The sequence below is a fragment of the Enoplosus armatus genome, chromosome 14, assembly GCF_043641665.1.
Source record: "Enoplosus armatus isolate fEnoArm2 chromosome 14, fEnoArm2.hap1, whole genome shotgun sequence".
Classification (NCBI taxonomy): Eukaryota; Metazoa; Chordata; class Actinopteri; order Centrarchiformes; family Enoplosidae; genus Enoplosus; species Enoplosus armatus.
Window position 1 is genome coordinate 12784092 of NC_092193.1, and position 24872 is coordinate 12808963.

Sequence of the window (24872 nt, forward strand, 5' to 3'; positions counted from 1 at the left end):
CGCCTGCAAGTATAGTTGCTCAATTCAGTATGATGAAAGTGTTGTACTGTGGGAGCACTGTAGATCTAGTTAAAGACAAGTTGCTCAATTCAGTATGATGAAAATGTTGTACTGCGGGAACACTGCACTTCTAAAGACAATCAACTAAAGAGAGTGGCGGCGCTCATTGAGCGGTTTTATTGGAAGGTGTCATCCAAGTTTCATGATAGATTTGTAATGTAAACTCAAAATACAAACTGAGCAAACTCCATCTGCTGACATTGTGACGTTGAAAAAAGCTAATAAATTGATGATGTTGTCAAATTAATAATGCAACTTGTCATGATGTAGATCATTGAACTAAAGCTACTGATAGTCCTCAGATATATTGTGCTTGCAGAGGACTTTGTGTCGGTCTGTCACTAAATACTGAAATACTGAAATAGTTGGACTAGTTGGAAGGATTGGCATGAACATTCATGGCCCCTAGAGGATGAATCCCAATGAATTAGGTGATCCCTTGACCTTTTCTCTATTTTTGTTTCAGAGTGAAATATCTCGACAACAATTGGATGGATTACCATGAAATCTGATGAATACATTCCCCCACAGTAACTTTAATAACTTTGATGATCCCTTTTCTTTTCATCTGGTGCCATCATCAGGTCAAAATGTCTAGCTAACACGCTAAACTAAGATGGTGAACACGACATGACATGCCTGTATGTACATCGATGTTCCTCCTGTTCATACTGGCTGTAAAGAGATCCCTTCTTAAAGCAAGTGAAGGTCGACAAAATCATTCTGTGTAAAAATGCCCTTTCAAGTTCAGCTGAAGCTAATATGAGCCTCCAGCAGTCTATAGGCACATTAAAATTGGGTAAGGAAGGAATAAATTGTGGAAACTAATGTTAAAAAGAGGTCTACTAATACATCGATGGTGTGGGCATGTTAGCATGCCGAAGTTAGCATGTAGCTCAAAAGTCAGTACAACCTCACAGAGAGGCCAGGGTGTCTGTAGACTTGTGTTATCTCTAGATGGATCAATACAATGGTATAGCACTACAGTAGTAGTTCAAATATATAAAACCCATCCTGACATTCCCATGATAAACTTTCAACTTCCACTTCTGCAAAAAGATTCTAATTCTATGTAATTATATTGTTTAACCCATGTTCCTTAAGGTTCTCGCTGTCCTTGGATGAGGAAAATGACAATGTCTTCTTATGAAAAAACCTTTATTTATTTATTGTGTGAATGTGTGGCACAAATATGAATGATTAGATTTAATGTTAGTTTGACAATTAATTTTAAAAAAATTACTTAGGGATAGTTCTCAGTTCTGACCTTGAAAATCCTGATTGAGGATTGGTTGGAATAAAACCTTACAAGCCGTGAAGGCTTAGAAAGAAATTGTAGTGAATGCAAAATTTATGAGTGGGGACTAGAAATCAATTCTGGCAGATTAGCAGAAAGGTTGATTGATGTGCTCTGTCCTTGTCACATAAACCAACAGAGTTTGTAATAAAAGTGTAAAAAAAAAGAAGAAATGTAATTATGCAATGAAGTCAAAGTCAAAGCAGTATTAATAACCTTTGTCAGCTTTTCAGATTGAAAACAAGAGTTTGGTCATTACGTTCCTGCGGATGGGGCAAACAGACTTCATTCTTATTGGCATTATGATATGGGCATCACGTTGATTGATAAGCGCTGTCCCTATCGTATGAATGTAAAGCAGGAGCAATACGGTCATTCAAGACAGCCATCCATTGTTATGCTCTGGCTTGTCCGACACGACCTAATGTGATGTGACAGTGTTTGCGGCACACTGGCAGCTTAATGTGACACAGCCAGACAGTTTCATAATCAATAAACTCGGGGCACTAACTCGCCAACTGTCCACACCTGATCTTAAAACAAAACACACAAGCCACACTTTAACACTTTTACATTTATGTTGTTGTGACAATACTACTATACACAAGAAAAGTTGCTACTCAAATTATTCATAGGACATAAAATAAACAAATATAATACAAATAACCTCGGCTGCTGCCCTGAGGTATAAAAAAAAAGTTAAAACGAATGCAGTAATAGGAGAAAAATTGGATTTCTTGGTTACCAATTCAACTTAAATCTACTGTTTCCTGATTTATAATTGAGGTAACTACCAGAATCAGGGAAACAGGAGTTTTTAAAATTAAAATTGCGTTATAACTGATAGACTAAACTTGTTAATGTTCAACTTCACTTCACTTCAAAACAACTCCAAGCCAGTTTTCTATTCGCCGCTTTCCCACAATCACACTAAACCCAGGAATTCCTGATGAATCAGATAATAAGTTACTATTTTGTAAGAGCATTTTTCTCTTTGCCCAGAAAGTGTAAATATGTTCCAAGAGTCGATACAGGCATGTAGACCAGTGGGGAGTTCTTGTGTGGTCAAAGCACCAAGACGTGTGTGTGTATGTAGGCTACATATGTACAGAAACACCCAAATCTAGCGTGATGGCAGGTTAATGGGACTGATGACGACAGTTTTAGTGGGAGGTGCTCTCTTATTTCTTTTGGAGGTTTGTGCGTCTGCTCTTCTCTCTGGCCATCAACGACCTCCTCTTCCTGCTGGACAAGGCTCCTAGAGGTCGGATCTTCATCTCGGTGAAGTCAAGGGACGTCAGGTGGCCCTTCCACGGCTCCCAGTTCACTCCCTGACAGCAGCACAGCAGATTGAGCGAGAGAGAGAGAGGGATTGAAATACAGAAGCAAAGTATGGTTAGAAGGAGAAGTCGAAGTGATGGAAGAGAAGGGAGAGGAGGGGATGAGGGAGACAACAAAAGGGTGAGAAGAGGCAGGCGTTGTGACAGACAGGCAGAATGACAAATACTAATAAATACCAGCCTCTGGCTTCATTTCATGTGAGTACAAACTTGTTTTGACTGTTATTGCATTTCACAGACAAACATTGCAGGAGACATCTGCAGCGGCAATATTATGGATGAAATCTCGACAAGAGCAGAGTTCTCCCCTGGCATTTCCTTCACTATCAGTCTCCCTTAGACATAATAACTGTTGTTGTTACCCTATCAGCCTGGTAAAAAACACTTATGCTTTATAGCTGGTGTGAGAAATGCCTTTTCTTATCACTGCTTATGGATTCAGGCCATTTCTGCTTCACCTCCACAATCCAAAACAAAACAACTGTAAGTGGGCTGGGGTGAAGTTGTCTTTGATTGCTGACCAGGGAACAGCCTCCTGGTGCTTTTATTTTTCAGTCATGATGGTTAGTTGCATTTGTTGAGTATCATTTTAGCAGCTCCAAATCATAACAGGAGATGCAGTTATCAGATGTATGTAAAACAAATAGAAAAAAAACTCTGAGTGTTGAAACCTCCAATAACTGCTGAATTAAGAACGAACAACGCTCAATGAAAATGTCATTTGCCACAGTGACATTTTGAGCTGAGGGGGATTCAGAAAGGCAAACGCAGAGAATGAAGCAGTTTTGGGATCCGCTTGCATTATTATTCACGAGTATGAAAGATCAATACTGTTGGGAAAAAAGGTCTACAGTATAGCTTAATTTAATGAGGAAGATTTAAATGCTTAAACTTTACACAGAGTTGGAGAATAATGTAATTTACTGGGAGGGATGGAGGATGGAGGGCATGGTGTTTGACAGCCTACAGCCTTAGCTCAAGGATCCAAAGACCGTTAACTACACGATAAAGTATAAATCCGTCATCACATAATACGGTCAGTGCCACCTGTTGGTGTGAAGACACACTACAACAAGAGTTCACTTCAGTACCTTTTCCTTCATGTTAAACCAACAAGACAGTAAGATTTAACACACTTAGGTTTATAATTCATTTTGTGCATGTATCCGATGCAGAATTTGGCACGTTATGGAAATCTAGACAAATAATTTGAATGGTAGATGGACTGCATGTATACTATATGTGTAATGTGCTCACCTATTCATTGAGAGCAACTGAGGTTTACAGCAGTGTCTGGATCCAAGACACTTGTGGACAGGAGAGGATTGAGCCACCCCTCCTTTTTTGAGCTTATTATTCTTTTTAAATCCACATTGGCAGATTCGGAATAATGGCAGGATAGCATCCTATGACCCAAAAAACAACCACATTTTATATGCATGATCCAATGCAGAGCTGCTCACTCACCAAACTGTGCCTGCTGTCTCCCCATTTTCCGTTGAGGTTGGCCAGGTGACAGTTTTTGTACCACCAGGCGCCACGGTGGGTCAGGGCACAGTTACCCAGGGCAATGTCGTTATCTGAGTCAACAGTAGTCCAGGGTCGGCCTTGGTGGTAGGTCATAGCATCACCTGAGGGATCATCAACAAAATTTAAAAATAATAACAAAATAAGCAGAGTTTAAATGTTAAAAACTCTAAAGAACCGGCTGTATGCAGTTCAGCCTTCATCCATACACAAAAACTTTTGCTGCTCAATCCTTTTCCTTCCATGTGTTCCCTGATGGAAGAAATGTAATAAAATGCCAAAAATAGAGAGAGACGCTATATGTTGTTTCAGCATGCTGTGGTATGTGTGGGCACAGCGTCCCACTTGCTGTCTGTCTGTATCTGTCTGGCTTCAAAGCCCACTAAAACCCTGCCTCCTTCAGATACCGCCTTCCCTATATAGCTACTGTCTATAACTGACTGAATATAAGTTTCTGAAACAAATATCCCACCTACTGTTGGTGCCTATTTGCTTTCTCAGCACCCCACAGAATGATAGGTGGGGTGTCTACTGCTTGAAACCCTGTATTCCCACCCCTGTCTGTCTCACTGTCGTCCTTGCACTCTCTTCTTTTCTCTATAAATCCTTCTATTTGAGTAAATTGTCAGAGAGAAAATGTAAGCTGTGAAAGCTGCTCATGTTGTCTTCTCAGTGTCAGTTTATCGCATTGCTGGTAGTTTGGAAAAACATTTTAGGAGCAAAAAGGCCCACCTGCTGTCCCACTGTATTTGCCAATAGTGAGTTTGAACTTCTGCTTGGCCGGTGCAATCTTAAAGTTGTCATATACAGCGTAGGCTCTCTCTGAGCCCAGGCCCAACTCAAACCTCAGCTCAGTAGGAGTAGGAGTGTTGGTGAGCTCATATATCTTATCCAGACCTGAGGGAACAGACAGAGAATGTGAAAGCAAGAATAAATACTCTATTTCTGTTCATATGTGCATACTTCAGTGTCTGCAGAAATCATAGAGGTGCTCACCAATCCAGAACTCGTCTGTCATGTCGCCAAAACCTGCTATGTACTGTCTCCAGCGTTTCATAAAGTCCAGCTTGCCACTGGTACGTCGCTGGAGCACCTGAAGGCAGCGAGCACAGGGTTTTCACTGACAGCTGTTACACAAATGTTTCAAGCTATTTATAAGATATTATCCCAATAGATCGTTTTTTCATATTTTGTTTGTGCAGTTTATCAATAACTCGCACCAGCCAGCCGCCTCCGTCAGTGTCCATGTCGCAGTAAACCTCGACTGGTTTGGAGCGGTCATCATTCATATAGATGGTGTAGATACCACTTTTCCTATTGCCATTCTGCATGATCTGAACGCAGTCCATGGGGAAGGGGTTCAGGAGACCAACTAGGGAAGAGGATGTGACGACATTATGAATGTTTATTTAATACTCATGATGTGACCAAATAACACGACATAACCTGATAAATGTCACACAAACTGACATAATAACATGATACTAATGGAAAGCACATCATGCACTTACTCTGTGGACCTGCAGAAGACAGCAATGTACAGACCTGTTTTGAAGACGGTCTCTAACACCTTGCTCCTCTTGCTCCCCCTGTAGGCAATGATGGTGGCTATGTATCTCTTCCCCATCTCCAAACTGGATACGGCAAAACTGCTCTCGCTGGCTCCAAGCTGCTTTTCAACCGTCTGACCACAATAAACAAGAACTGCAGTTAATCTTACCAAAATTATAAAGTAACGTAGTTGCCCCACATAATGTGTGGTGTATAATGTTGCCTTTGATCATGTTCACACTATGATGATACTGTAAAAGTATCAAGAGAAAGATCAATCACCTCATCCATGTACTTAAAATTACTTCTAGTAGATTTGTGACCACAAGAGGGCAGCATTCCACAGAGCTTAAACTGAACATGCATCTTTACTGCAGCTTCAGCCCATTTCATACAGTGAGAAAACTGTTTTCCAAGTAGTATTTGCATGCTTGTAAAGACAAACAAAAAAATCCAGCATCGTGTAGTTCAATATTCCGGTTTTGGCGACAGGATGCTCAAAGTAACTGCAGCTCTGCTTTTACTCAATACAGATAATGCAAAGTATGAGGTTTCTGCATCCTCCCACACAGTCAAACTCTGTTTTCCACATGAGGGTATTTTTTGTAATATAATGTAGCAGTTAATAATAAAAATAATGTTAATATACTCTGATACAGAACAGCTTATCTCTGTATTTACAAATTGTGAAACAAAGAGTTTAATAGCTCAGTGGTGGCAATATTATACAACATTATGGGAAAACTGATGTTGCTTGAATAAAGTCTATGATTTCTGAACACTGGAGATTTCTAGGACATAACTCTGTCAATGCACATGCAACATACAATTCTCAGTATGTTTAGTCTTAAGTAGTGCATCCAAAGTTAACCTTTTTCTGTTTGGGTCAGAAAACATGTGTTTCTAACTCCATGGCTAAGTACCTCCATGTTGCCATCCTCATCTCTGTAGGTGAGGATGTACCCCTCAATGTCAGCGAGAGGAGCAATCCAGGTCAAAACAGCAGAGTCCAGCGTCACATCAGTCGCCTTCAGGTCCTTAGGGGCATCAATGTCTGTGGATTGGAGTGTAAATCAGAGAGGATTACAGCACAAGGACATGGTGTCTGCTGTATGTCCATTAATACATCTTATCGACTGAGGTCTGAATTGGGTAAGCAGAGGATTTTGGTGCTTCTTTTACTTAAGTTTGTTCACTTAAACTGGGGAAAATAATAAATTGTGAGTGACCCCAAAGAAGAATAGGGCCTCCTTAATTACAGAGATATTTGAAAATGTTTTTGTTAAATCATTTTCATCCTCTCTGTAGTAATTTTCAAACCTTTCTCATTCGCACATGTTTCTCAAACACAGACTCATGCAGTGCAGTATTTGTCTCTCCTTATTTCCTTTATCTACCTCAATGATAAGTGCGACATTAATGTACCTGACACTGCGGCTTTTCAGCCTCTCTCCACCTGAAGCGCAACACCAGAGATGACTACCATCCGCCTGCAGAGTCCCAATCTGCCTCTGCAGATAAACTGGCAGTTATTCCTCTGCCCTATTTAAATGCTTTGGCGGTTTGACCTGAAACAGGCGTTGAAATAATTAGTTTGACATGAAGTATCTGCTGTAACAGTGGGAGCCTTAACCTCCCACTGCTCAAGAAATTAGAGGAAGTTTATGTCACCATGACGCACAATATCAACCCATACAATCTATTATTTATTCAAGTCAGGAGTCATAGCTTCAGTCCTCTTCTGGTAAAAACACTGCCTTCTGTTTATATTCATCCAATTGTCAGTCTTACTCACTAAAAAAATGAAACCGCTTTTCTTGTAATTAAATTGTAACTGGAGAAAATAGTGTGAACAGTGCGACATAGTTACAGCACTGGTATCATTAGTCTGTGAAACGCAGTGATGTTGGTTTGAAACAGTTTTAACTGACACATTAATGGTGCTTGTTACTACGTCCACTAAAGTCACAAATGTAATAACACATGCTTTAATGTGTCCCAGATGATATCTTTTGACACAACGGCTTTCCTATCTGAACCCAACACCGTGTTGGTCCGCAGCCTCCGATGGTTCCTAATGAGTTACGTCGAGACAAGTTTATAATCCAAAACTCTGCCATTTGCTGCCTAATTGAAAAAGGTCCAGCTTTCACTTAAAGCTCCCAGGTGATTTTACAGATCATCTGGCTCACACAAAGATACCCCTGTTTGTAACCCATTCACCATGTGCTGCTGCTGCCGCTGCTATTTTTACCCCACACTAAGCTGCGAGACATACTCGGTGACCTGGCCTGGCCTGTGGGAAACATTTCCTGCCAGAGCTGGAGTTTTGGTGCTTCCTGGTAGTTTTGAAGTTTAGAGAAAACAAAATAAAGTTCAATAAATCAGAGGTCATATGGCGTAAGAATCGTTGGATTCCTGTTTTGTCTGTGCATAAATCAAAAGCATCATTATTATGAAATATAGAAAGAAAATGTGGTAGGTTGTTATAGTTCAACCGAATTACTGGTTTTGAGACTATCAGCAGTTTTAAAGGTTATACTGATATACACACACATGATCAAAGTACCACATGTAACTCTAATGAAACAACCCAGATGTATTCCATGACCTCTGATACTCTGTGACCCTTGACATAACAGCACATAAAACAACATTAAAGACGTAAAATACAACTGCAGGAATCCACAACCCAATTCGATGCTGTTTTTCCGGCATAAATTAAAATAATGAGATTTCGTATCAAGTCTGTAGGGATGAAATTGCTGTACTTTTTGTCCTCTTCGTCTGAAAAGCAATGACTTTCTTGCATCTGTACATAATATTCAACTCCATCCAACATCCTGCCTGTTACTGCTTCTGTAGAACCATTATTCCCCAAAACCAGGGCCACATGGAGCAGATGATGACTGACTGGAAATCCTTATGAGCATTCTCAGACTAAGGCCTTTGTTTTGAACAGTAATAGAGCAGTAACCTGTTTGAGTTTGTGTATACAAAGATAACTGGAACTCGTTACTGAAAGACAGCACTGTGCTATGATCACAGCAGTTTTTTAAACGGTACCACAGCTGTGGTGCTTATGGGCCCTGCATAGTTTTTTGATGCCTAGTAAGGAAGATACTTAAAACCCAATCTATCTGTCTGCTCTACATTTTGTTACTTTTGTTTGGTGTCACCCATATAAGTGTTCCTCCTCCAATTTCCAGCCATGCTATAGACAATATAGTATATCCTAAAAATCCTGATTTCTGGATATCGTCCAGTTTTGTTTTAGTGTGTTTCAGCTTATGTGGATTTTAAATTAATGGTTGATTTTTGCATTAACAGACTCATTCTCATAGTTGGCTCATATAAACATCAGATAAAGGCCTCACTTAATTGGAGAAAAGTTTATGATAGCATCCATTGGTAAATGTTTCCATATGTCAACTGCTGCTGTGACTGTGTGTACCAATATCTTTATATCTTCGAAAAGACAAATCTAGACTGACAAAATCACATTTTTTAGATGGTAAACTATGAATTGCCATTTCAAGAGGAGCTTTATTATTACCAAAAGAAAATCCTGCCTGTTCATTGCGTATTAACCTGTCTCAGCTTGTGTTGAGATCTTCCTGCTGACTTTGCTCCCCTTGATGGCCCAGATGTAGATGTTGTAGAGGACCCCAGGCCTCAGGCCAGTCAGCATGTAAGAGGTGCTGTCAGACCCGACTGGGAGTTCCTCACTAGAGCCCTCAGTGGAGCTGTAGGTTAGGATGTAGCCATCAATGTCTGCCTGGACTGGATCCCATGACACGCTGAAGCTGGACTCTGTTTCATCTCGGGGTAAGAGGTTAGCAGGAGCATCCAGTTCTAGAGGAAGATGTTAGTGGAACTAGTTAATATACTACTGATGCAAACTATGTGTATTGTTTCATTTCTCACCCAAAGGTGAACAAATGAAATCTTTTGGCATGCATTTGCTAAAAATATTAGTAATATCATGGTAATTACAAGAAGAATGTCTAGCTTCATAAACCACATCATAAAAATGAGATACCCTCTATATATATGAGATAAGATATGTGTTTAAATCTTCCCACAGCTTTATCACCCATCACTGCCCAAATGTAGAGAATGTGAGATCCAAGAGGTGTCTCTGTACTTGAGCTCTCATCAGGGCTATAGCTAAACTTGTGTCCACTGTTTCTTGGCTGCACTTTCTCACACGACACGCTGATGATGGGCCAAGAGATTAGTTGGAGCGCCCAGTTCTGCATCACGGTTAGAGCAAGAGCTAAGAGTGAAGCGTGCTTGTCATTGTGAAAACTGAGGCCTTCTATTGTCCTCTTCTGGTAAAAGGCGTCTTGTCCTATTCAGATAAGTAGGCAGCTGCTCCAAGGATCCAGGTAAATCAGGATTTAACACATGAGTTAGAGCGTAGGAGAAAGACTAAATATTGGGGGAATTGGGTATCATGCTAGTGAAGAGACAGCTGAATCAAAGAATTTCTCAGAATTTCTTCAGAAAGTCGGTCTTCAATCCATCCTTCGTCTGTGATCACAAACATTGGGTTGCACAGTACATGTAACTGAAATGATCATATTGTTGGATACAAGAGGCTGACATGAGGTTCCCCAACATGTTGGCTGACTGCAGTCTGCATGACAGAGCGAAGTGTCTATTAGTCTGAGAGGAACTATGAATGGATGAAGGTTGTTTTTGTCACTTGGAAAGAATGGGCCTGAGCCCTGACTATCTCCTTATGCTCCAGGCATGACTGGCTGAGGGGAGACTGCAGGACACGCTGGAGGGATTGCACCTCTGAGCTGCTCAGGAAGAGCTGGAGTAAGTTATTGGGAGAAAGGAAAGGTCTGGGCTGCTTTGCTTGCCGTGACCCGCATAAGAAGTTGGCAAGTAGATGGATGAATACATTGGAAAATTCCTTTAAACAAACAAGCTGATTCTGATTAGTCTACCATGTGAGAAACACATTTTTCTTTTTGGGTTTAAAAGGGAGTTCTCTTGTCAAAATAACTAATTATAGTATGTTTGATGATATAATGTATTAAACACAAACATGGCCCCACAAAAGAATATGTGAGGTGAGTATTTCTACCGAGGCATGGCTTTAATTGATCAGGTAACTGGGTTTAACAAAAAATGGTAGATTTGAGACCTGTCTCAGCTTGTGTCGAGATCTTCTCGCTGGTTTTGTTTCCTTTGATGGCCCAGATGTAGACAGTGTAGAGGACTCCAGGCCTCAGACTAGTCAGTATGTAAGCGGTGCTGTCAGGCCCCGCTGGGATCTCCCCACTAGAGCCCTCAGAGGAGTTGTAGGTTAAGATGTAGCCATCTATTTCAGACTGGGCTGGGTCCCATGACACGCTGAAGCTGGACTCTGTTTCATCTTGAGCTGAGAGGTTAGCAGGAGCATCCAGTTCTAGAGGGACATGTTAGTAGAGCATATTAATACACTACTGATGCAAACTACAAATGAGTTGTACCAGCTCTCTTCTTTCATCTTTGGCCAAGAACTTAGTAGGATCATCTAGTCCTACATACAGAGTTGTGGTTTTGGGAATAAACTAATTACATTAATGGTTTAAAGTTACATCTAACAACCAGGTGTTGATCAGGTTACCATCTAGGAAAATAAAGAGGTTTTGAAACTTACTTTTCTTTCAAGTTGTCAAAATGTTTTAAGGAGCCTGAACATACCAGTACATTTAACCCTAAATTTGGCATTAGCTGGTCAGATAATTAAGAGCTTTGGAAGCTTTTAAACAGAAAGTCGTAGATTCGAGACCTGTCTCAGCTTGTGTTGAGATCTTCCCGCTGGCTTTGCTTCCCTTGATGGCCCAGATGTAGACGGTGTAGAGGACACCGGGCCTCAGGCCAGTCAGCATGTATGAAGAACTGTCAGACCCAACTGGGATTTCCTCACTTGAGCCCTCAGAGGAGCTGTAGGTTAGGAGGTAGCCATCAATTTCTGCCTGGGTGTGATCCCAAGACACCCTGAAGCTGGACTCTGTTTCATCTTGGGCCAAGGCGTTAGTAGGAGCGTCCAGCTCTGCATGGGGAGTTATGGTTAGTACAAACTGCTATAGGACATGACTACATCAAGGGCAAACATAACAACAACTACATACATCCAAATCAATATGATGTAGTTACACAAAACCTTCGGTCACTGTGTAAGAGGTTAGAAACATCAAACTTGGATCAAAGTGTTTGATGCTTTTTTTTTCAAAACTAGTCATTTTCTCACCAAGAAGATAAATACTTTTTAGAAACAATGAATAACTGTTGTTTAACAAATGTTGAAATAATTTCATTATTACCCAAAAGAACCTAGTGGGACATTTTATTCTGTTGAGGTTTTGAATCCAAGTTTGACGTAATATCACATTGTTATGTAAGCAGGCGTAACTATGAGTATACTATGTTATTTAAAGAACATGCAAACTACTATTGCAAACAATAGATGGTGACAGAACACTGTTACAGTTAAGAAAAACCTGAACCACTGATGTTGTGTGATACAATATCACTGGTTTGGCTTCTAGATGAATCCCTCTCTATATCACTCTGGATGTTTGTGTTCTCCAAAAACAGGTAAGGAAGTGTCCACTTAAAGAAATAAAAATGAAATAATTTGCTCCATCTCATCTTTCCATCATGACAAAATCATAATTATAATAACACTTGTTGCTCTTCCCCTAATTGCTCATGTTTTCAAGCCACTTCAGACATTTGCATCCATGTGCACTCCCGCTGGTTGATGTATGAGTGAGGTTATTGGAGCTAACAGGTCTGCTTCCCTCATTAAAAGGCACCAGTACAAATCTGAAAACTGAACCTGAATGAAAACAAGATTGAAGATGTCTATAAAAATAGAAAACAAATGGAAAAAGACATCAGGTATAAACGATATTAACAATTTTTTACCCATTTGGCTAAAAGCAATGGAAGACCATAGTGGCACAGGGGAGAGGCATTTCTGCTCACACACACACATCACAACATACCATACACCTCCAGAAGCGCGCTTGTGAAAATCATAAATTCAACAAATCATTCACAATGAATTGTTAATTACAGTAAGTGTGGATTTACATTAGTTGCTCTCACATTGTATTCCTCAACACATCAGACATTTACACTGTCGGCATTTAACAGCTGCATCAATGCAAATGTGAGAACTATTTTTTCCATCACTGTTGACTATGTAAATGTCCTAAAAGTTTTTAGTCCCCACGTTCGACTGAATTTCTAAAGCAATTTGGATATACGCCAGTCAGAACTCAAAGGCGTTCTTCTGCTGCTCTTTCTTCAGAGACATAAAAGCAAGAAGACAGCAGCAGCTGCTAAACTTCACAACAGCAAAGATTAAGAGACAGGAGGACACAGGAGAAACAAAATAGCTGCCTTTGTTGACTAAGCAAAATTGTCTCTTCTCAAACTTCTTTCAGACATTCAGCCCCAGGCTAAACTAAATCGCCTTTAAATGAGGTGTCCAGGCTAATTATGTTAAATAGCCTTTTTCAGTGAGAGTTCAAGTCTCCCTCTTGGCAATTTAGGCAAAGAGGGGTTAGTGTGCTAAGTATAAAATGTCTACTGTGATGCTTTTTACTTATTGCCATTGCAAAATACAAGACAAAGAAAATTGTGCACAAAACCATCACACAGAAGATCAAAAGCAAATGAATGGTGCATTGTACATAAGGGCTATTTGAGGTAAGAGCATCTTACACAAAAGAGCTTCAGAAAAAGAGACAGTTAAAACATATTTCCCTCTCTAAAGACGTCTTTCCCACACTGCCTGGAAACACTTGAGATATCTGAGAATCACAGGTCATCGTGCGGCCATTAAAATGTGTGGAGGATAAAAAACGTTCGTAAAAACTGTGCAAACAAAAGTAGTTTATCTCTTATGTCTTACCTTTGTGGAATTCTTTATTTATTTCATATCAAACACCAGAACGTATTTATATAAAATTCATTTGTTTGTGGACACACACATACATCGATCATTCTTGTAATGAACCAGGGTCCCATTCAAAGTTTACCTGTTTCAGCTTCCGTCGAACTCTTCCTACTGACTTTATCTCCCTTGAAGGCCCAGATGTAGACAGTGTGGAGAACTCCAGGCCTCAAGCCAAGCAGCTTGTACGAGGTGCTGTCACGTCCTACAGGGATCTCGGCACTGGAGCCCTCAGCAGTGGTGTAGCTCAACATGTAGCCCTCTATTTCTGCCTGGACCTGATCCCATGAAACTGTCGCAGTGTCCTCTGTTACTTCAGTTGTGACCAGGTTGGTAGGAGCATCAATGTCTGAGGAAGAAGAGATATAAAAAGGAGTAAGAAACAAGCAGACAAGTAAAAAAGGAGGTGTTTTTGTTCTTCACCGGTCTTTCCAGTCCATCTACTTTGGGTGTAGAAACTCAGATGAGCAAGAAGCATAACCTAACTGCACCCAGGGTACAGAAAACATATCCCTGAGATATGGAATATACTGTACATAAACAACACAAACATGAAAAAAAATCAAATGGAAAAAGCCATACAATTAGCACTGTACCTGTCAGAAGAAGTATTGCTACAACTGTGAGGAACTAGTGGGAAGAATGAAGACTTGGCAACTTACTATAGACCCAAGAGATCCTCATACCTAAGTGACAAAGGTTGTCCATCAGTGCCTTCCATAACGGCCAGTATGACAGTTACAAAAAATATTCATGTGATCTGCCACCTCTTAAAGTTATGTTTAGGCAACTACCTGGTTAAGTGTACGAAAACATCATGGTGACTGTTGGCAGGAGACGAAAGGTGAACTGCTATCTCCAGTGTTGCACACTTACCTCTCCCCTAAGAGGTTTTGCTGTGCTTACGCATTACCTCCGCATGTTACTAGACCTCCAAATTAAACAACTAAATTAGTTTGTCCATGCCCTCTAGAATGACACATAAAAACGATGCCCCTGTTGGCAGGGTGACATAATTTTTCTGTGTCTGTTACAAATCATTTTTGATAAAATCAATGGTTTGGTTAGATGTAAGCACAAAAACAACTTGGTTAGGTTTAGGGTTAAAGTGAATACTTCGCTGAGGTTAGGGGACCTTCATCCTCATGGTGACAATAATAAAAACGTGGTTACGGTTCAGTGGTAATGCTTAAGAACTGTTGGTTGGAAACGGGAAATGAACAGCGGCCTCCCTTGTTGAAGTCTGACGTTTTTGTTGACCCCGTCCTCCCTCTGCTGACTTTGCTCTATAATAACATTACCTGACTTGCTCCCTTCATAAATACCATGGCCTTGTTATCCATATTTTGTTTTTTATGAACACTCAAGATGACAAATGAACCGAGCTCCATGAAGCTCTTCAAAAGAACGTCTCCAGCATGCAGCCCAACCTATCCTCTTGTCCTGTTCACTGAGCTTCGCAGGATGAGCTGCAGTGGGACGAGGACAGCAGAACACAGAGCTCTCTGTTCGTAAAGTCAGTGGACTTGAGGATTCACAGACACATGGGAGACGCAGGTGGAGCAGTTGGTGGTGCATGTGTGTGTGGATGGGTGTTAGTCTCTGTCGAGGGAATCTCGATGAAAGGGAAGAGAGAAGGCAACAAAGAGAGGGAGGGAAGACAGAAAATAAAAGAGTCACGGAGGCATAGTAAGACAGACACAGAGGAAGTGAAGGGAAATGTAAAAGCAATCATCATTTTGGATTATTCCTCTGGGGCAGCGGCTCAGCCGAGGTCAGTCTTGTGTCAGTGCGCCGTCTGCCATCATGAACACTGATTGATGATGCATCCAGGAGAAGAAAGGAGCTATGCAACTGTCTAACACCATATCCCCTCTTTGTGTCTCCTCTCTTCTCCTGTTGTCACTTTTCCGTCCTTGTGGCGGCTCTTCTTGATAGTCTGTCATGAGCCAAACCACTGAAAGAATTTATAAGAGCTCCATTTTATTAGCTTTGAGTGTTTCCTCTGAGACTTAAAAAACGAGAGGTCATTCTGTAGTCTAAGTATCTTATGTGAGCGCCACTAAGGGAGCCCAGAAAGCGTCTATCCACTCATTGTGTAAAAACACATTCATATACACAATTTACAAGATTGTACACATTCATAATGACACAGCATGTAGTAGGTATCCATCTAAATGTTTGGTCCAGTTTCTTTGAAAAAACTGGAGACTATAAAAAGCAATATTAACTCTCAAAACAAAAAAAAATCAACAGCAGTTCAATCAATAGCACACATGTACCAAATAAATCCAACATCATCGTGTTTGTGACAACATATATTATGTTTGGCCTGTTCCTAACACGTTGTCTTTGTTGTAATAGATTTCATGGCATGCTGCATGTTCACACAGACTGTGTACTCTTTACTATTACACTTAATAATCTCACTGTTTCACACCAGAGCTGTGAGTATCACAGGCAGCATCGGTCACCAGGCAGGTTGTGTTTGCATCTTGTAATATGGCAGCAACAGGGAAGTGGTTGTCACGCATACTAGTAGTAATTCAATTTCAGTGGCACTGGTAGTGGCTTTTGAATTGCATTCAAAAATCACACACGTAATAGCCCAATAGTCAATTTGTTAAGTTTGCCAAGGCAGACCTCGCCCACTGTGCTATACCATGTCCACATAGCTTTAAGAGAAACAGTCTAATCACCATACAGTATAGCCTGCAACATCTATAGTGGTATCGTTTTCCAGAAATAGTGCATCCACCAGTGCTTCACTGGGGACAGCAGAACATTTGGACCTCTAGAGAACAACCATTTAAAAATCTTAACCTTTTACTTGCTGCTTTGTCTGAAGAGGATGAACTATGCTTTTTTTAAAATCATATATTACACTACGTAATCCAAAGTGATGTTGGCTACAGATGTCCTCTAAATTCAATAAAAGTAAATTAAATGAATGGGTTTCGAATTGATTTAAAACTGTCAGACAGCCCAAATGAACTAGGAAAGTTAAAAGCATTTGACAGTTTGAAGGAAAGTCTGCTATTGCTTTTTAACCTTCACTACAAATTAACTTAAATTGTTATTTGGTTTGTAACCATCTGAATAAAGCTTTTGTTAAACTGTGCCATGTTCTCCTTCAAAACAAAGGTTTCCTGCTTCCTCTCTGTGCTGCAGTTCCTTTTGCTCCTCTAGCTGCTGTCTTGGCTGTCTGATATATTCTATATGTTATTAGATCTTTTTTTCCAAGCACTGCTACTTTCTGAGGGCAGCTTGCATTTGCTCTGAAGTTGTATGATGGATCGAGTTTCTCCAGACGTTCTACCCCACTAGCTGCGTAGCGACACTGGCTACCGGGCTACAGAACATGAGCTGTGGCTTCGGCCATTTGGAAAACAGCTTATCCATTATGGGTGGCATGTTCAGCAGAGGCATCCACCACAAGGCGCACAGTAACAGGCTGTCTTTCATCATTTACAGCCTCACAGCTTCACAGCCTCGCTGTACGGTGGAAGCCATACAGTGCGTCTGCGGATGGAGCAGAGGTAAAAGATGTGTCAATAGGTGCCATTGTTTTAGAGACTATAGCATGTCAGGTGTGACATATGTGTTGTTGTTGAGTCCCACAGGCTTTTTTCATGTTTGTCCAACAATCTGTTTGTACCGTAAGCAGCTCATGACTCTTTATGACAGAACTGAATTGCCCATTTTGTCACATCTAGAAGTAGAAGTAACGCATCACATGGATGATATGAAAAGCCCTTTTTGCCATCATAAATCATCCTCTCATTGTCCATCCACTGTACCAGCAGGCATGCTAAATTCAGTTTTGATAAACACACCATTAGACCAACAGAGTTATTTTTGTTTTTTCAAATTAAGCCTGTACTTTCTATATCTCTCAAAATAATACAAATCAGTTTCTATCAAATTTCCAATAGTGTGATCCAGACCTAACATGTACATAATTAGACTTTATACACACCCAAAGAAAAGCCTGGCCTCCACACAGCCCCACACTAATTGTAAACTGTAACTGATGCAAAAAACAGACTTCTGTGGGTACTTTGCTGTGTTACAGTATGTATCCATTACTAAGAGCACAAATGGCAGATCCTCCTCCAAATGCCACAACAATTGGAACACAGTGTCTTTCCTTTACCTTAGCCTTGCTACAGACACATGCATTTATGTTCACACACACATGTAAACAGGCCAAGAGAGCTGTCTCTTACCACACCAATATAATGAACAGACAAGGACATTTTCACTTGTGATTTTTCTGGCATCTACTGTACAAAGCTGGCTCAGAAAACGCTGATGGACAGCATCTGAGCTGACAGAGAACTCCCACCAGAGCACATGAGGTGCTATAGTGTGTCCAGATAACGTAAAGTCTAAACATTCGACTCCTCCACCAAAGCCACGTCCATCTGCTTTTGGTTATGTGGGCCTTGGTGGTGACTTTATTGAATCTGAATCAGCACCAGCAGCAGCCGTGGTATGTTGTGTTTATACGTGTTATAATCTTTTGGCAGGTTAGTGACTATGAAACGTCTGCTGCAAGTAGAGATCTCTTTGGTTCTGGTGTTTTCTTAAATGTTAGCTATCATTCAACTGATAGTTAAAGGACGCCACACAGCCACCCACAGAATCACACACACATAAACACACACATCGTCTGTATGGTGCCCCACTGGATGCACATATGGAAATCCAGAAAGAGAGTGAGGGACCACAAATAAATATGATTATAAAACATGCTAATTGTGAACTTTGAAAGACATTGAGAAAAGTGAGAAAAAGTGGAAGACAGATGGTAAAAATGAGAAGGAAATATGAAATAGTCTTTCTACAATGGAGCGTCTATAATGAAAGGAGTCAGCTACATCCTGAGACATAAGCTCAGTTTCATACCGTAACAGTAATGTATTACGCACTGCTACATAATGCCACAAAACTGCCTATTTGGGAGCCAATATTTTAATATCCTGCCTGATTCTTGCTCTTGATTTCCCTATAACTATTTTCATTTCTCATTGTGTGCTTATTGCCACTGTGTTATATTATTCCTGCTGGTTTTCTGCTGTAACCATAGCACTTACTTTCTTCTTCTTCTTTATAGCTGTTGCTCAGTTTTTGTGTATTTCCTCCCTGTGTTCCTTTTATGTCGCACTGCGTATAACCACGCCATCCCCAGTGCAAACAGCATGTTCGGTGAGATAATAGGCGAGCGCGCTCTGCGTTGTGCCATGCCAGTCATCTTGAAACCGGCAGAGCTGAGGACTATCCTCCTCAATCACCTCTAAGCCTTTTCGTGAAACACCTAAAATGAAGGATTGTAGCTACTGGAGTGGAGACAAGCCACTGTCTGTCTGGTGTAGATTAGCACACACACACACACACACAGAAAAAAAAGATTAGCACTGACAGTGGCCCTTGAGTACCTGACTGGCTGCAAAAGAAGAGAGGTGAGTCTTGAAAGTACCTAGCTAACACTGTTGAGTAAAAACCATTAAATTGGCTGCCTCAGGGTCTCAAAAACGAGCCATCAACCTGGAGACTGCTTTTGAACTAAGTAAGCTCTGAGGGTGGATGAGATCGAAGGTGAAGGAGGAAAGAAAATCAGGGAAATGAGAGACAGAAAAGCAGAAAATAACAAAGCACAAATGAGCAGAAATAATGGGAGTAACTGAAGACCTGTCGTGCCATTGCGGATCATTTGTCAGTCACTTAAAAAATAACTTTAAAGCAACTGAATGTCATGACCAGCTGTTAAAGTGAAACTGTAAAATGAATTCCTCCTCACGTCCTAAAGCCAGTCCAGTGCATCAAACTCGATGCCACACCGCTAAAATCCAACATTACCAGATGGACTCATGGTAAATCGTGGACCTTCTCACCTCAAGCATCATGGAGCATCTTGTAGTCGTTACACCGTTCATATCATGTTTCCCCTTTGGTGACCATGTTCACCACAGCCATTAGGACCTATTCAGATTATTAGGCTGTAAATTCCAGCCCTCCATCATGAACCCAAAATCGTGCCCCTTGCTGGCTGTATTCGTTATGCTATTATCATTGGCTTTGTGTGGAAGGTAATACCAGCATGTCAGGGTTGTGCATGACAGATTATGTGTTTTCCCTTATTAGGTTCTGACCGCTGGTGAATTATAGGTGGCTTGACAAGAGCTAAGAGCTGTCTTTGATGCTGCACCCAATTCAAAACTAAGTGGAATAATGTGGACATCCTCGCTGTGTCTTTAATGTGTTTCACCTCCACAAGTGGCTGATCTATTATTTTTAATGTCATCCAATTCAGACACAGTCAGTGGCAGCACAAACTCTCTGCAATTTCCGTCCGGTGGTAGTCCATTTGAGGAAAATTGAGCCCATTTTGGGCTTACTGATAATATACAGAATTTGCGAAAGCACTGGTCACTGAGTCACACATTAGGTTAAATGGATCGCTGATGTGTCGACACTGACCTGTGGCACCAGTGGCAGAGGAAGATTTTCCCTCAGTGGTTCCTTTGATGGCCTGCACTGAGATCTGGTACTCTGTTCCTGGAAACAGACCTGCAGAAACGCACATTTTTTTAAACTCTAAAATGGGAAAGATGTAATGAACTGCAGTCAATATAACACTCAATACCAGTAGTTCACTCAGGGCTCGGGACCCACTAACAGGTCTATAGAGGACATATTTCTGTTTCATGTTTATTTTTTCTGACTTTTCTTTCTTGCGAGATACTGGATACTTGTCAGGCCTAAAACTCCAACAAATGTAACAATCTGAGAAGGAAATTCACTTATTGGTTTACCTGATCATAACTTGTGTCCACACGGACAATAATATATGACAACGTATGAAGAAGCTTCTCAAGAAGACATTGCTTTATTGTGAGGGCTCACAAGACAAAGCAGTGGAGAACCACTGCTCTATACTATTACATGAATGCTATCTTCTATCATCTGTATTTAAATGTTTATCAATTGTTTGTGAGATGATGATATGTGACATAAATATATGATGATATTCCACTTTTTTATACATTTGCATTACGTGCTTTTATTTTATACAATTCTGTATTATATAAATCATTTGATACAAGTCACAGGTTTATTTACACACTGTGTGTGTATGCATGAGTGTAAATGTAGCAATTTTCAAAACAAAAGTTACAAAGTGCTTCACAATAAAAGTATTTATCACTAACCGGCAGCATAGTAACAAACACTAGAGTAACAAAATAGAAGTAACAGAAATAACATCAGGAAAAGAGCAAAGTATCAGTTAAGAAAAACAAGGAGTATAAGTGAGTCTTGAGATAAAGAAAAAGTCAATTGAATTGGATTATCTAATATTGAGAGGTAATTTATTACAGAATTTAGGGCCAAAGACGGCAATACACTGGTTAGCCGACCTAAGAGACTTTAAGATGAGGACACAACAATTCAGAAGTCGGGGGCTTCAGGGGATTTTACATGTATTTATGTCTGTTACAACACTTACCAACAATAGTGTGTTTGGTGCGCGCCTCTTGGCTCCTCTGTACGTCCAGCTCCTCCTCCTGTCCTGCCGGGTCAGTGTGTGTGAGCCTGAAGTGATCCACCTCAGCTTGTGGATTCTTCCAGTCCACCTGGATAGAGACTTCTGTCTGGCCAAGTACTTGGATATCATCAATAGCTGAAACATCTGGGAAGGATACAAGTGTTGCACAACAAGGTGGAACTGGGAGTACAGACATGACCCTTAAATTGGAAACCCTGCATTAAAGCCTCTGTAATCACAAGCATCTGCCCTGCTCAGCTCCCGTGTCCTTGAGCTCAAGATGAAACACTTGCACCCTGAAATGTGACCTTTCTGGGGCGGGAGCCAAACAGGAATTTCCCTTTTGGCCATTAAGATAATATAACCAAACATGATATTAGAATATTAGTATTTTGCTGTATTAAAAAAAAAGGTAAAAAAGTTACCTCATACTGTAGATAATATCTAATAATAATAATATCTTCACTGAAATGTCAGGAAAATTGCACACTGAAGTTTATGCACGTATTTAAAGTGAGACTATGTAACTTTTGAAAGAAGAAATAACACATTCTTCCTCTCACAAATGAAAAGTTTAATTCATAAGTAAAACAATGCACCTTTGCTCAATTCAATACACTCAGGGGTTTTGTTGATACAACCTTACTCGGTCTGGTATGCCCAGTAACTTGTAGAGTCTAATGTAGTAAACTTGAGATAAACTTTAGATAGATGATGCTGTATTATGTCAGTAAGTCATTTCCTTGACTTGATCAATCTTTATGCTGGTAATCTCTTGTGCTGCCGTCTCACTAAATTTACCAATATTACATAACATACGGTATGGTATGGAGACATTGTGAATGGTATAAAATAGTAATGTAATCATTTTGTAATTGCTAGTCTTACATGATTTAAAAATAATTGATCTCATTTAATTAACAATTCTTAAATAAAATTGTGGTAATGTAACCACTTTGACAGTGTAAATAATGCACTCATATTATTGTTTTTCTGTCTGTCTTTTCCGTCTCATGTTTTGGGCATTACATTAAAGTCAAAGACATCAAAAATATGCACATATGTTAAACAGCAGTGTTACAAAACATCTGTCACTACCACTATCTCTATGATACTCTGAGTCAGAGGTACTATACATCCACACAGGGGTATTTGCCAAAGATTAGAAGCACTAAAGGCGTTTTCATGCATATGCCATTTCATAAATATATGTCATATATGTAACTGCATGTACAGATAGGCACCATTTAGAATATTAGCATAGCGGGAGGGAGGGATGTCAGGGTTTGCAGCATATGGTGAAAACAGACAAAACAAAACAAAACCATCAAACAAAACAAATGTTACCAAATGAAAAGGGACAGCATTTTTGTTACGCCAGCAATTGTGTTTTTCCAAGGAAAAAAAAAACATTCACTTAAACCCTCTTTTGAAGTAGAAAACTATGCAACCAGTGAAATATCTGCCTGTGTACAGTTCACACAACCATAAGCCAGATGATGGCGTGTTTTCTCATGCCCATATGGGAATGCCATGCTCTGTGAGGTTTTCCATGGCTAACCAGGCTGACCACACATTAGAGTCAAACTCAATCTCTCCCTATGTCTGTCTATCTGTCTGTCTCACTCACGCCCACCAATACTGTCTAGTAATGTCCTTCTCTTTACATCTGTCTCTACCACATCTGTGAGCAAGTCCGATTTCCATTATACACCATTTCCTTGTAATTATGTTTAAATGTAATGATTAACAAACCAGCGGTTAATGAAACACTTCAGCTTGTTCATTGCTTTTTAGCATAAGCATCTGCGTAAAAGACATTTATGGTAGATTTAAATACAGGAAATCCTCATCTTATACAAGTAACTGCAAGTAATTAAGCATAAGTGGAACAGACCGTTCATTCATTAATAGACATGTGACTGCCCAAATCAAGAAATTATACTAAAAAGGGTCAATATACGAAATGTAGTGGGGACTCGTCACCTCAAACATGTCTATCCTCTTGTCTTGTACTTGCCTAAAATCTAGATTCTTAATCTGCAACAGCTCCTTCCTCTAAACATTTAAGTGCTTTATATGTTAGTGTTTTCATGCGTCATCACGCGTGTACTTACATTTTACCTCAAGTGAGACCATTTAATCAACTGAAATTCTACCTAAATCCACCAGACCTGCAGGCCATACCTGGCCTCCCTGCCACATGAGTCTTTAATAGTCTTTAAATCTGCCTTTTCCCTAAACCGCTGACACATCTAAAGTCAACACGCTGCACCCAGACCCATTCCATTTCACCAGTAATGGATCTCATTCTGCGTCATGCTCATTTAGAGCAGCACACATTTTACGGCCTAATTGTTGTTCAGAGCTGATCACAGCTCTCTGTGCTCACCTGTGGTGGCTTCGATCTTATCTGCTTCACTTTGGATTTCTTTGATGACGGCATACACCTGGACCATGTAGGTGACCCCAGGAGACAGTCCTGTGATGAGGTAGGAGTTCTCTGTGTTGGGAACCTGAACCTAGGATACAGTGGGTGGAAAAAAATATGGTTCTATGCTACATCCTTTATTTGTCATATCTACTGATTCGACCAAAAAGAAAAAAAAGAAAAACACCTACTTGCTCCAGGGCACGCTCATCATCTTTGGGATGATATGTCAAAATGTAATACTCTGCCCCGCGAACTGACTCCCACTCGACCAGGAGAGAGACGTCAGTCACCTGGACCAACCGCAGACCCTGAGGACCGAGCACTGAGAGAGAAAGAGAGAGGTAGACACAGACAGAGAAAACAACCAGAGGCAAAGTTTAATAGAGGTTAGAGCACATTTTAATACAATGTTCTGTTACTTTAATTGCATTGATTGTTTCTCTCCGTCATTTTCTGTCAGTCTTTGTCTTTCACCCTCACTTAATACAATTAAATATTAAAGGCCCTGAAAACGTATTTTACTTTAACTCCACCTATTTATCATGTATAATCAGTATATAAACATGTAATAAATGGTGTATAACAGACAATAATGCAGTTCTAAGCAGAAATAAGGACATTTCAAGTGTTTATTTATGTATTTCTAAAACATTCTAAAAAACGTCTGTGTTTTACTATTTGCTCATACACCAGCCTCCACTTATGGATGTCCACAGGAGGACGCACTTAGATCTGCTTGCAACTACATTGTAGTTGTACATTGTTATAAACCATTTATTACACCTATATATACTGATTACACATGATAAATGGAGGGTGCTTGAGATACTGTAGATAAATCATCTTAATAAACAATCTTTTAGTTTCTGGTCACAATTGCATTTATGTTGTTATTTAGTAAGGCAGTGCAGACTTTAATCATGTTAATTAGTTAATGTATGCTAACACAGAATTATATGTACACAGTTAAAATTATACTAATCTATTAAAATATCATACATGAAAATTAGGTTGCAAAACTTCTCCCATTCGGTCTTTGCCCAAACACGCTACATTTCCTTCATAGCGGAGGTACAGCAACTGCTTCACATAGTCCAGTGCACGTTTTCAAAACTCTATTTTTCTAAATAAATTAAACCCCAACA

General features: G+C 40.1%; 1 protein-coding gene across 1 annotated transcript in view; it reads right to left on the bottom strand.

The window, feature by feature from the left end:
* Positions 1 to 1222: 1222 nt before the first annotated feature.
* The window catches only part of tnn (tenascin N), a 36080-nt gene continuing 12430 nt past the window's right edge, over positions 1223 to 24872 (bottom strand). The window contains exons 5-17 of the mRNA XM_070919269.1: positions 23916 to 24049; positions 23686 to 23815; positions 21255 to 21437; positions 20228 to 20317; positions 13830 to 14093; positions 9367 to 9630; positions 6699 to 6829; positions 5770 to 5908; positions 5445 to 5596; positions 5221 to 5317; positions 4957 to 5121; positions 4165 to 4328; positions 1223 to 2688 (exon numbers count right to left, since the gene is read on the bottom strand). Coding sequence (XP_070775370.1) covers positions 2539 to 2688; positions 4165 to 4328; positions 4957 to 5121; positions 5221 to 5317; positions 5445 to 5596; positions 5770 to 5908; positions 6699 to 6829; positions 9367 to 9630; positions 13830 to 14093; positions 20228 to 20317; positions 21255 to 21437; positions 23686 to 23815; positions 23916 to 24049 — 2063 coding nt within the window. The 3' untranslated portion in view covers positions 1223 to 2538. The remainder of the gene's footprint in view (positions 2689 to 4164; positions 4329 to 4956; positions 5122 to 5220; positions 5318 to 5444; positions 5597 to 5769; positions 5909 to 6698; positions 6830 to 9366; positions 9631 to 13829; positions 14094 to 20227; positions 20318 to 21254; positions 21438 to 23685; positions 23816 to 23915; positions 24050 to 24872) is intronic.